Raw genomic sequence first — 12,320 nt, forward strand, 5'->3', positions numbered from 1 at the left:
AGGTGCAGTGCCCTGCGGTGTGGAATGTGAGCGTGGGCCGGGGGCGGGGGTGCTGGTTGCGAGCCCCCACATCGTGGTGTGGTCCTGGGTCTTCCTACCTGATGACCCATCCCGTTGTGGTTCCATCAGTCCCTAGCAGTTAATGAAGGTATATTACTAAGTCAACAATGAAGAATGTAAACAAAAAGAAAAAAGTATAATTGTAAAGGCATTTTGAAATTAGTAAATACTTTGCCAAAATTATCAAAGCTTTGTGGACTTACTTCAAAATATAGCCACATTTATCATAGCTGGGTAGCACCTTGTGCTATTGACAGTTGCGTGTGGAGGTAGGACTCCCCATAGCTTCCTCAGCCGGGATGCTCAGTACTGGTAACAAACTATAGAAATGATCCCTGAAAGTATAGTCTTGGAGGCTCAGTACTGGGATGGCTGTTGTTGTTTTTTTCTTTTTAAGATTTTATTTATTTATTAATGAGAGAGAGAGGTAGAGATGCAGGCAAAGGGAGAAGCAGGCTCCCTGTGGGGAACCCAATGCAGGACTTGATCCCAGGACCCCGGGATCATACCCCGGGCCGAAGGCAAACTCTCAACCACTGAGCTACGCAGGTGCCCCTGGGATAGCTGTTTAAGAAGACCTTTTTCTCCTCAAAACTAAAAAGACAAAATATTGGTTAAAATTTTTTGACTTCTCTTTTTGGCAGGCTGAAAAGCCTATAAAACATGGGCTAAAAACAGTGAGCAGTGTTTTAAAGCACCCTGCCCCTGCGCCCGCCTAAGCTGAAGAAAGCAGGGAGGAAGAGTGTGCTAGAGCTGGGATGGGTGAGGGCGGGAGGGCCTGGTGCCCAGGGTGGGCTTTCGCACCCGTAGGTGGGGTCAGGGCTCCTCCATGAACCTGGGGTGCTCAAGGGATGCCTCCTCAGTGCAAGAGCAGACCAGAACACTCAACAAAGCCCCACAAAGCAGTTCCTCCCCAGTCCTGGGACCCCGAGCCAGGACAGTCACTCACCCAAGAGCTGAGGGCTGGGAGCCTGCAGGTCACCTGGGTGCAACTCCCTCCTCGGCCTAGGGGCTCTCACTGAATCCCTGTGGCAGAAGCGGCCCCAGGACTATTTGTAGTGAAGACGCCCACTCGCCCACTGGTGGCAGGGGTACAGAGCCGAGCAGCATGTCCTGAGGTCCTGAGATCCTTGTCTGGGGGGCCGGGGAGATCTATTCTGTGAGAATAGAGCTGCTGCTTAGCTTTGGCCTAGACTCTGGTAGATCCTCAGGCAGAACAGAACCAGAGGCCTAACTTCTAGACTTGGGGGGGGGGGGGGATGTGGGAGGAACCGGAAAGGCAGCAGTCCAGCGGGGACACAGGATAGGAGGAAACACCAAAGGACAGATGGACCCAGAGTGGAGAAATACATTCAGGTACATCAACTATCAGAGCACAGGTAAACAGATTTTAGTTTATTTTTTAAGATTTTATTTATTCATTCATGACAGACACACACACAGAGAGAGAGAGAGAGAGAGAGAGAGGCAGAGACACAGGCAGAGGGAGAAGCAGGCTCCTTGCAGGGAGCCTGATGTGGGACTCGATCCCAGGTCTCCAGGATCACACCTCAGGCTGAAGATGGCACCAAACCGCTGGACCACTGGGGCTGCCCTGGTAAACAGATTTTAAAATTGGCAAACGGTTATGAGAAAAACACATAGAACACGAAAGAACATGATGGTCGGGGCCATAGAACATTGGTGGGGCCCTGTTAACGTCAAAGGCACCGTCAGCTTTTTTGTAAGATGCTAAATGCATAATCCATAAAGAAAAAGACTGTTTGCAATGCTAAAATTTTAAACTCTTGTATGATATCTTACAAGATCTTTAAATGAAAAGATAAGCCAGAGACAGAGAAAATCCGTAACTGAGAAGCTGCTATCATGAGGCAGGGAGGACATGGACACATCCACCTGATGGGTCAACAGGTGTGGAGAGACCAGAGGAGCTGAGCAGCAGGCCAGGCCAGTGGCGGGCAGGGAGGGGGCTCTCTGTGTCCTTGTGTCCTGGTGTCCTGCCCCACAGCCCATATGCCCCTCAGCCTCAGCAGGGCAGGACACCAGGGGCATGCCTCAGGTCCTCTGGCTGCCAGAGCCCTGCCCTCCGATCTCCATCAGGCCCTCCCCTCGCCCCCTGGCTCTGGCCCACCAGCCACCCCCAGGCCCCAGGCTACTCTATGACCCCCGCCCTGTGTGGCCTTGCCCACAAACTCCCGCCTGGGCTGCGCTCTGCTAGCCTGGGCCCTTCGTGCATGACACAATGAGGTGGTTCTGTGGTCATGGGTCTGCACATGCAGGGCTGTCGGCTCCAGCACCGCACCCCCAGCTCTGTCTTCCCTTCCTCGCTGTGTCCCTACACGGCCACTGCCCTCAGCAGCTGCCCAACAACACTGCTGGTGGACGAGGTTAGGAAGGAGGAAACACACCACCACCACCACCCACCACTTCACCCCCAAGTGCACGAAACCCACGTGACAATGCCAAGTGTCAGATGGCGTGAGACCTGGCGGGCTGTGCTGTGGCTGGAATGTACCCCAGATGTCACCCCTCCCCTGTTAGGCTATGAAATTGGGATCAGCGTCCTGGAAACAGAGACCTCAGAGAGCTCACTTGCCCCTCCTGCCCGTGAGCTCACAGTGAGCAGCTTACGGCCCCTCCCCGGGGCCAGGCTGGCGATCCCATGCCTGCACACACTCACACGCGCACACTTGCAGGGGAAGCTGTCCCCTCTCTGCAGAACAGGGCAAGTCTGCAGTGTCTAATGGCATCTGTCAGGGTCCCCGGACCCTCGATGACTGTCAGGAGAGGGCTGGTGGTACAGGGGGGATGCACCACAGCATTCGCCTGGCCAATCGCTCAGCCTCCTCCCTCTTCCTTGCAACTTTTGGTGCCAGCATATCTATTTTCACTTTTATTTTTGCCTTCTGTCCAGTAGTGAAGGACTTGTCTTAGAACATAAATTAACCAACACACGCTCAAGGAAATATAGTTACTTCTTTTGGAAAATCAAGTAGACATTTCTGTTTATGGTAAACATGATTTAACAGGTGATTTATTTTATATCAATATTGAATATTTAGTACAAACCACAGTATCAGAAATATATTTGAAAGCTTTCTAAAAGCACTGAGGAAACAGTATAAAAAGTTTCATTATAATATATCCATTTTTAAAAATTCAACAAGTCTGTCTAGATACTGAAAACATTTTCCTCCAGTAGAAGCCGTAAAAATATAAAATGTTACTTGTGTTCACCTCCTCCTGTCCATCCATCCCCACATTATATTTGATTTTAATTTTTTCTCAGCTATATAAGCAAAAGCTATGAGACAACAGAAAAATATAAGCCTGTAATTCATACTGATAAAGACATTTTAAAGCACAAGTAACCACATCTGCCCTCCTACATTCCATCGTCCCCCTCACAACGTGTCTCAGGAGGACCATGGCTGTACGGTCACCATGGTGCCGCCTCATGGACAGAAAGGGCCTGGGCCCCAGGTGGACTAGGGGCACCCCCAGCACAAGGCCCGTGGAGCTGGCATCCAGCTGTCTGCGTGCCCACGGCAGGACATGGCTGACCTCTGCGTGAGGGGGCCCTGGGGGCTGCACCACCCGTCTGTGGCGTCCTGACAGAGGGCAGGACAGGCATCACTGTTGCGGGAGCCCCGGGCATCTCAGGACCCGGTCCTGCAGCCAGCCTGGGCCCAGTGCAGAGAGAGGGTGGGCGCCCTCGGGAATGGGGACCCCAGCGGGGTGGGGCATGGTCACAGGAGAGGGCCAGGACTCGGCTGCCGGGTTTGGGTAGGACTCAGATTCCACTCCGTGTCTCAGGGGGCAGAGATGTGCTGTGCTCAGCATTAGAACCCTGTGAGGAGGCCCGGGGCCAGCCTGGGGTGCCCAGCAGGTGTCCCCAGGGGGTTGGGCCACCATCTAACGGGGGGGGGGCACTCTGGTCGGAGAAGTGAGGACAGTACAGCACCAGTGTCGCCTTCTGTAAGGCCTCAGTGAGGTGAGTGGAGGGAGGCTGCTGGGCTGCTCCTGGGGGCCACCCACTAGCCACTCAGTGCCAGGAGGGGTCTTTGGCTCCTACCATCCCTCAAGGGGGCCCTTCCACAGAGCTGGCAGGCTGCACCCTGCACCCCAGGACCCTGGTCCCGCCAGCCAAACCCCAAGTACTGACAAGGAGAGCAAGCACCTGCCAACAGCTCCAGCATCGACTCAGCTAAGCACTGCTTCTAAGATACAGATGATGGCGAGGCGGCGAGGAAGACTGGGCGCCAAGAAGCAGGAGGTGCCAGTGCTGGAGCCTAAAGTCCTTGCTGGGGGCTCCTGCCCAGCCCCCCGAGACTCTGGGGTGGAGGTGACATTAGGGAACCTGCCTCTCTGAGACTCCTGCCCCCCCGAGACTCTCAGGTGATGGTAGCCTGCCCCACGAGACTCCTGGGTGGTGGTGACGTTAGGGACCCTGCCCCTTGAAACTCCCAGGTGGAGGTGACGTTAGGGACCCTGCCCCCCTCCCCTGAGTCTCCTGGATGGAGGTGACATTAGGAACCCTGCCCCCTGAGACTCTGGGGTGGAGGTGACATTAGGGATGGGGCCGTGGTCCCTGAGGGGCAGAAGTGCGTCCATCACAGTGCGGCAGGCCCCTGACAGCACAGCCCACGTTCCTGGAGCACAGGGGAGGGCCCATCCCTGGTGCTGAGCATTCACAGGGACTCCCACTTTGTGATTTGTGCCTTCACGTCCCAGTTTCCTACAGTCAGAATGGACGACTTCACAGGTTTTCTAGAAAACGCTTCCTATCCGTCTTGCCTCTAGTAATTCCTACTTAGGCGGTGATGGGAGCTCTTACGTGAAAGCCCAGCCTCTATGGGCAGCCTGACTTCCTGCCTCTGTTCTCTACATTTGTCCTTGTCTCTGCCTCCAAACCCAGATCCCAAACTGGAGGTTCACCACGTGCTGCAGACAGACCAGCACAAACCATCTTCAGAGGCCCCTGAAAAAAGCCAGAGAGACTTCCAGAAGGCACAGCACACACTCCTGCCCATGTCCACTCTGGGCACAGCCTCAGACTCCGCCATGGGGGCGGGGGGATAGGCAGGACAGGGCCCAGCACACACAGCCTCTTGGGCCTGGAACCTTCCAGATTCTTTCCATGAATAGGGGCGCAGTCACCTGTGGCTCAAGAGAAGCACGTCCCTGATTTAGTCCAAGGTGTGGCTGTGTAAACCCACCTTCCCATGCTCGTGAAGCTGAGGGGTGGGCGTGAGGGCCCGGGAAGGTGCACTGTGGGATGCTGGGCAGCCGGGAGCCCACCGCCTCACAGACAGTGGGGTGTGCCCCGGCGGGCCTACTCGTCTCACTCTGGCCCACTTTCTGAAAGCTTTTAGTCCTTCAAAGAGAAACACTGTCGTACTCCAACAGACTTAAGACCACTTTGCCTTTAAGAACTTGTGTGACATTTTACAAAATACAGAACATGCTATTATTGCACACACTGCGCACACCTCATAGGACTGAGGGGTACAGTGGGGTCAGTCTGAGCGTGGACACAGGCCAGCTCTTACAAACACCCCACTCTATGGCAGGAAAGCACACTCAGGGGCTTTGGGCGGCATCAGTGTTGCCATGGCACTTTTGGGGAACATTCCAGGCACCCTACCCTGGCCGTGACTGGCCCATGGCGGTGAGTCCAGGGGCTCTCGTTTGACGATGGGCGTGGACTCTGGGGCTTGGCAGTCACAGGGCAGTGAAGAGGGCTGCTGAGCCTGCGTACAGAGGTGGCGGGGGCCATCCGGCTCAGGAGGGCCATGCACGTGCTCCAGGCAGGCACAGTGTGTGGGGGGGAAGGGGGCCAGGTCTCTGCCGGCTCTGAGCGGAGCCCGGCCACTTGGGTGAGCCTCCAGCACGCTCTGTCCCAGGTGCGCAGCGTATAGGTGGTGCCTGGCATCCGGCTCCGTTTTCAGGTGCATCCTGGTAGGGAACGTGACCCGCTGTCTCTTGGCCACACCAGTGGCTCCCGGCCACAGCTGGCCTGGGGCCACAGAGTAGCCGTCGGCTGCATCTTCAGACCCAGAGTCACTCTCCGTCTTTATGGGCACATCAAGGGAAAGAATGGGGTTGCACGGAGCTCCCAAGGGCATTGGCCCACCTCGAAACTTGGTGTCCTCGATGGGATAGCCCGCCACTGCAAGGCGCTGCCCTCTGGATGGAGGGAGCCCACTATCCAGGCTCCCCTGGGGGAAGGGGCAGCTGGGCAGAGGGTGCAGCTGGCCCTGATCACTGTCCCGAAAAGCTCTGCTGGTGGGGCTGGTGTAGGCACTGGGGGAATGGCTTCCCGGGTGACAGCTGGGTGGATTCCTGAAAGCAGCGGCCACACTGGAGTGGATGGCACCCGGAAGGCTGGGGCAGGGCACGCAGGAAGTGCGGGACACAGCATGCATGGAGAACGGGTCACTCTTGCTGGGCTCCAGCTTCACCCTGGTGCTGCCCTCCTGACTGTGTTTCCCTGGCATCCAGCTCAGGTGCCTTGTGGGTCCTGGTGCTTCGAAGCAGCAGCTGTATGCGTGTATTTCCCTCCGCCCCCTGGGCACCCTCCCGTGTTCCTCTGCTCCCCTGTCCCTGAGGAGAGGAAATGGCTGTCAGAGCAGGATGGTGATCACGTGACCCCCTGAGTAGGGGGGTGTGCTCTAAAGGAAGGCACTAACTAAACCAGTGTGGTCCTGGCTGAACCTGGAAGGGCTGCTGTGCCCTGGGGCCCAGGCCCACCTCCGCCTTTCACACCCACCCCAGCCCTGTGGCCCTGGTGAGGGTGCCCTCCTCTCCTGTAACTGCCTTCCCCAGGGAGGCCTGTACCGCGTGCCACAGGTCAGGCATATCCACCCCAGACGCAGAGGGCCCTGTCACACTGCAAAGCACATAGATGCCCTCTCGGGCACTTTGGAGGAGCTGGGGCCTGTCACGGGCACGCATGCTGCTGTGCTCAGAACACCCTGTAGCATCAGGGCTGGCACCCGGCATGACAGGGGAGACGGTGCCCTGGAGGATGAGGTGGAGCCCCACAGCCTCACAGCCAGGCCAGTCCTCCAGGAGGAGCTCTCCTGGTCGGTGTGAGGCCGCGGGGAAGGCAGAGGCTAGGGTGTTTGTGCAGGATCTCGGCTTCAGGTGGAGGGTGAGTCCATGGGTCTTAGTGGGCCTCAGCTGTACCCCAGACGTGTAAGGACGACTTCTGGGGTGTGAAGCATGTTTAGGCATGCTCCACAGACACTTGCATATTCATATTCCCCTAGGAGCAATGTTCACCTGTCGGACCCACAGCCAGTGGCTCTTCCTTAACACCCAGCTGGGCCTCAACACCACTTACCCTGCGAACCCCTCGGGATTGGAGACGAGGTCAGGGCCATTCCTGAGACACAAGCATGAGGCCCTGGCTGGAACCCGGGCCCAGCGGCCAGCGTCCGTGGGTGTCCTGAGCACTGAGATGTTTTCTCCATCACTCCTCCCTGTTAGGATTCAGAGAGCAGTGCTCACACACTCTGGCCTGGGTTTTGGAGGAATGCACCACAAACGCTGAGGCAGGGGGAGCCCCCCCAGAGGGACCAGACACATTGCACCCTTTTGAAGCATGTGAAAGAGCAAATCTGTAGAAGTACCTGCTAAGTAGTTGGGTTTCCCATGCAATTCTGGTTCACACAGACCCGCGGCAGCTTTTGCTCTGTGAAGAACAGATAATAGGAAACGTGTAGGTAAATTTGTGCTGCTGTTAGGAACTGACTCGTGCCGGTGTCAGGTGTCACTGTCATCCTGGGAGGGGAAGACACTTTTAATTTCTCATAGATTGTCAGTCTTTGCTCAGCTAAAGATTTGCTAAAAACCCCAATTCATATCAATTATCAAGCCAATAAAGGGCTAATGCATTTGCTCCAGAAAATAGACACCACATAAAATGACCACAATGATAATACAATCTGTGATTTCCAGTAGTTACGTTCCATAAACTCACCATGAGAGCCACACTAGTGAAAAGAAAGTCGTCTTCCATAGGGTACCAGGCACACACACATACACAGAAACCATCATCTTAAATTCTAAGCAAACTCATTCTCACAGATACTATTTCATTATTAAAAAAAAAAAAAAACTTAGTTCAAAACTGTTAAGCGAGGTCCTTTAGGCCACCTCTCTAGCAGACGTCAGCCTTGGGACCCAACCCCAGGCCAGTGGGCCTCAGAGCCAGGGCTCCCTATACAGTACTCCTGTCCCTGCCCATCCTCTGGTCCCCTCTGTGAAGAGCAGGGACTGGGGGGCAAGGATGGGGGAGCAGGGATAGGGGAGCAGAGATGGGGAGCAGGGATGGGGGAGCAGAACAGGGATGGGGAGCAGAGATGGGGGAGCAAGGATGAGGGAGCAGGGATGGGATGGGGAAGCAGGGATGGGGGAGCAGAGCAGACATGAGTAGAACAGGGATGGGGAGCAGAGATGGGGAAGCAGAGCAGGGACAGGAGAGCAGGGATGGGGGAGCAGAGCAGGGATGGGGAGCAAGGATGGGGAGCAGGGATGGAGGATTGGGGGGGTTTGGATCTGAATCTTTAAATGACAAGCGGGGCCCTGCAGCTGTCCCTGCATCCTGATGTCTCTCTGGCCTGACCGCGTGGCTCAGAAGCAGCCACTGTGATGGGTGTGCTGAGAGCTCTAGAGTTCAAGTCAGAGCAGGTAGGAATTCAGAAACACGGAGGAAGCAAAGACGTTACTTTTTTCTCTCTCTCTTGTACCATGGTGGTGGGAGCCTCTGTGCACCCCTTTCTAGGATCTGACAATACCCTGTACCACATGAGGTCTAGTCCTGACTGCACTGTCCCGTGTGCAAAGGCACTGGGTGACCTGCTGAGCCACACCTGCCACCCCATACCTGCCAGCACTTCCCCGCCTGGCCCAACCTCACTGGAGAACCAGGAGAGGCTATGGTTCCCTCTACCCTGGTGCAGGCTGGAAACACATGGAAAAGAGAAGTTCACCATGAATTTCAATTATGATTATCGAACTGAAAACAGTTTAAGGACACAGAAAACTCCAGGACAGTCAATTAAGGTGGGGAGTGTTCCAGTGTGGCCAGGATGCAGGTGGAGAATGTGGCAGGCTCTGTACGAGCAGGCGCCCTGGGGCCCCCTCCATGTTGTGTTCCCAGGATTGGCCTGCCCTCGCCTGCCTGAGCTCAGATGCTTTGCACCTGGGTATTCTGGTTTTCCTCCCTCATGCTTAGGACGTGTGGCATCTTTAACAGTAACAGGGCACATACATGTACTTGTAAACACTCGGTCGGCCGCTGTCTCCGCATGCTGGCACGTGTTGGGGCTCCAGGGCGGCTCTGTCCCTAAAGCCTCGCCACCTATGTACCCGTCCCTGTTCCCACAGCGACTGAGGCCACAGGGGCAGAAGCGAGGGCCCGGGATGGAAGCCCTTCCCGCCCTGCAGATGTGGTCCGATTTCTCACTGTCTGAAAGTCGGCCTTGGGATCCCTGGGTGGCGCAGCGGTTTGGCGCCCGCCTTTGGCCCAGGGCGTGATCCTGGAGACCCGGGATCGAATCCCACGTTGGGCTCCTGGTGCATGGAGCCTGCTTCTCCCTCTGCCTATGTCTCTGCCTCTCTCTCTCTCTGTGTGACTATCATAAATAAATAAAAATTAAAAAAAAAATCTTTGAAAGTCGGCCTGAATAAGCCAAAGCTGAATGGTGGCCCATGAAAATGGATAGACACACACCCACGAGATAAGAGTCACAGAGGAGGCCCTAGGGCTCCCTGTGGAGGGGACCCTGTTGTGGGGGAGGCACTGGGGCAAAATGTAAGCAGGACCTCCTGCAGGACTCAAGGCTAAGAAGGGGATTCTGCTGGATGTGACGTTTCCACCAGTGATGTGGTCGTGGCACAGACGCACACTCCCCACACCCCAAGTGACAGGCGGAGGGAGGGGAGCGAACATGCTCTCAAATCCCAGAGCTAAACCTCATCTGCCATCAGGAGCCTGAGAGCTGAGGAGCTCAGACCCCTCCCCACTGGGCAGGGGTTCATGGAGCCGAGACCTTCCCTGCGGGACATGGGGTGGGCGCAGGAGCTGTGAAGCCACACATTCTCTGGGAAAGGAGGGGACCGTCCACGTGCCTCCTGAAAGCACCCAACACGGCATTAACGGGCAGCATCTGAGGCCAAGGCTTTCCGTGTTGGTGGGAGGCAAGAGGGAGGACAGGCACTTCCCAGAGGTGGAGATGCCAGGTGTGCGAGCTCCCGGGGTGGGTCACCACGTGTGGTGTCAAAGACAAACAGAGACAGCATGCTGGTGGGGAGGGTGCCGAGATAGACTCCCTCCTGGGGCAAGGGGACTTGGTCAGAGCAGCTGGAAACCTTTCCTGGTTTGACTTCCATCTACCCGAGAGTTCAGCCGTACCCCAAAGGCTTGCTGGAGGCCCTGGTGGGTGTTGGATGATGCACCCCTGCAGCCAGTGAGCCTCATTGGCAGACTGTCACCCAGGGACCAAGACTTGGGAGTCTCTGATGTGTTGCACCTATAGCTGGTACAGATGCCAGACATCCTGCCCCACACCTGGTCTCACTCACATGGTATGGAAAACACAATTCACAGATGCACAGGTTTTTGTTTGTTTGTTTGTTTTTTGAGAGAGAGAGAGAGAGAGAGAGAGAGGGAGAGAGAGCACATGGAGGAGAGGGGAGGGGCAAGGGAAGAGAGAGAATCTCAAGGGGACTCCTCCCTAGGCAGGGCTCCATCCCACGACCCTCCACTCCGGCGACCAAGAGTCGATGCTTCACCGACTGAGCCACCCAGGTGCCTCCAGATGCACATTGTGATCACTTTCAGGACACTGGTCCCTGCAACGCAGACCTAATCTGCTCCACAAAGTATAGACGTGAATTGCCTAGAAAACTAGATAAGAGTTTTTTCTACCACTGAAGAATTGAGAAAACTCTGGGGTGGGCAGAGGGGGCCTCTGTGCCATGTCCTCACAGCCGGGGCACTTCTGCGTCATGCACAGGTCCCCATGCAGAGTCCTGTATGCAGAGGGAGGGCTAGTGCTGGGGAAAGAAGGCATCAGCCCCAGCACTCGCCCCCCATGGTGACCAGGGCTCAGGGCACCTACTTTGAGGCTGTAACTGGGGGGACTGGGGCACAGTGATGCAGGCAGATGTGGTGGCGGCGTTCACAAACATTAGTTTGAAAGCATTTCTGTTCTCTAAGCGCTGTTTCCTGCATGATGTACTGGCTGTGGAACACCAACGAAGAACGAATATACATAATACCGAGTTTCCACCGCCAGCTTCTGTGAGTGTGGCTGCTTTCCGAGGGGACCCCCACTCACTTTGCATCCATTGAGGCCGAGACGTCCACCCTGTGCTTCACCCTCAAAAATGCGCTCTTCATCTTCATCTCCGCCACAGAAGGTAGGAGGACAGGCACCACGATGCAGAACAGCGAGAGCCGAGGGGGCAGGACTGTCCCCGACGGCGCTTTCCTCTTCTGTCCAAACAGGAATTTTAGTTTTCCTTGAAATTGCATTGTCTGGTGTTTTAAAGACAGAAATGAAGGTGTGTTCACAGAGCGAATTAGCGACACTGACACCATCCAAGAATGCAGAACTCACATTCTCAGGAATAGAAACATGGAGAAGAATCTTACTCCGAGTCACTAAGGAGACACAAACCAACAATTCTTCCACACTTGGCCTACGGGGATGTGGACCACCCCAGGCCTTCAAAACCATTCAGGCTCTCTGGAGTCTCAGCAACAGCCTCTAACTGACAAGTATGCGCTCCTGTGCACACTCACAGGTGTGAGGGTGTGGGGGCTTCACCTTACATGGTCAGTGCTAATGTGCATGGACACCAGCTGTCACTGGCCCACGGCAGAGCCATCAGCCACTCCCTGGCAGGATTTGCTGGAGCAGAGGCTTCTGGGAGGCCTGTTCCAGCTGTACCTCTCCATTCCAAAATTGCCATTCCTTCATTCACAATGATAAAGCTTAGGGACAATTTGATTTTATTCAGAGTATGTAGTATGAGTTAGGCAGCCAACAAGTAATTTAGGAGTTGGTGATAAAAGAAAATAAAAGATCTTTCTACAGTGGCAAAGCTGATCTAAAACACTAACTGTCTTCAGTGCATTCCTGCGCTTGATTAAAGAATGACCCCACAATGTGGCCTCTCTCCCTAGCCCTCCAACCCTCCATCCTCTCATCCACCCATCCACCCACCCACCCATCTATCCTTCC

The 12,320-nt window shown here is 55.4% G+C and overlaps 1 protein-coding gene and 1 pseudogene across 4 annotated transcripts in view; both read right to left on the minus strand.

Moving 5' to 3' along the window:
• Positions 1 to 306: 306 nt before the first annotated feature.
• On the minus strand, positions 307 to 411 carry LOC140622482 (small nucleolar RNA U3; annotated as a pseudogene).
• Positions 412 to 5,471: 5,060 nt separating this feature from the next.
• The window catches only part of AHRR (aryl hydrocarbon receptor repressor), a 77,906-nt gene continuing 71,057 nt past the window's right edge, over positions 5,472 to 12,320 (minus strand). For all 4 annotated transcript variants that reach the window (XM_072807432.1, XM_072807435.1, XM_072807434.1 and 1 more), the window contains 4 exons: positions 11,412 to 11,611; positions 7,698 to 7,759; positions 7,409 to 7,547; positions 5,472 to 6,666 (listed from right to left, as the gene is read on the minus strand). In XM_072807432.1, coding sequence (XP_072663533.1) covers positions 5,625 to 6,666; positions 7,409 to 7,547; positions 7,698 to 7,759; positions 11,412 to 11,611 — 1,443 coding nt within the window. In that variant the 3' untranslated portion in view covers positions 5,472 to 5,624. The remainder of the gene's footprint in view (positions 6,667 to 7,408; positions 7,548 to 7,697; positions 7,760 to 11,411; positions 11,612 to 12,320) is intronic.

This window comes from Canis lupus, chromosome 31, assembly GCF_048164855.1.
Source record: "Canis lupus baileyi chromosome 31, mCanLup2.hap1, whole genome shotgun sequence".
NCBI classification, from domain to species: Eukaryota; Metazoa; Chordata; class Mammalia; order Carnivora; family Canidae; genus Canis; species Canis lupus.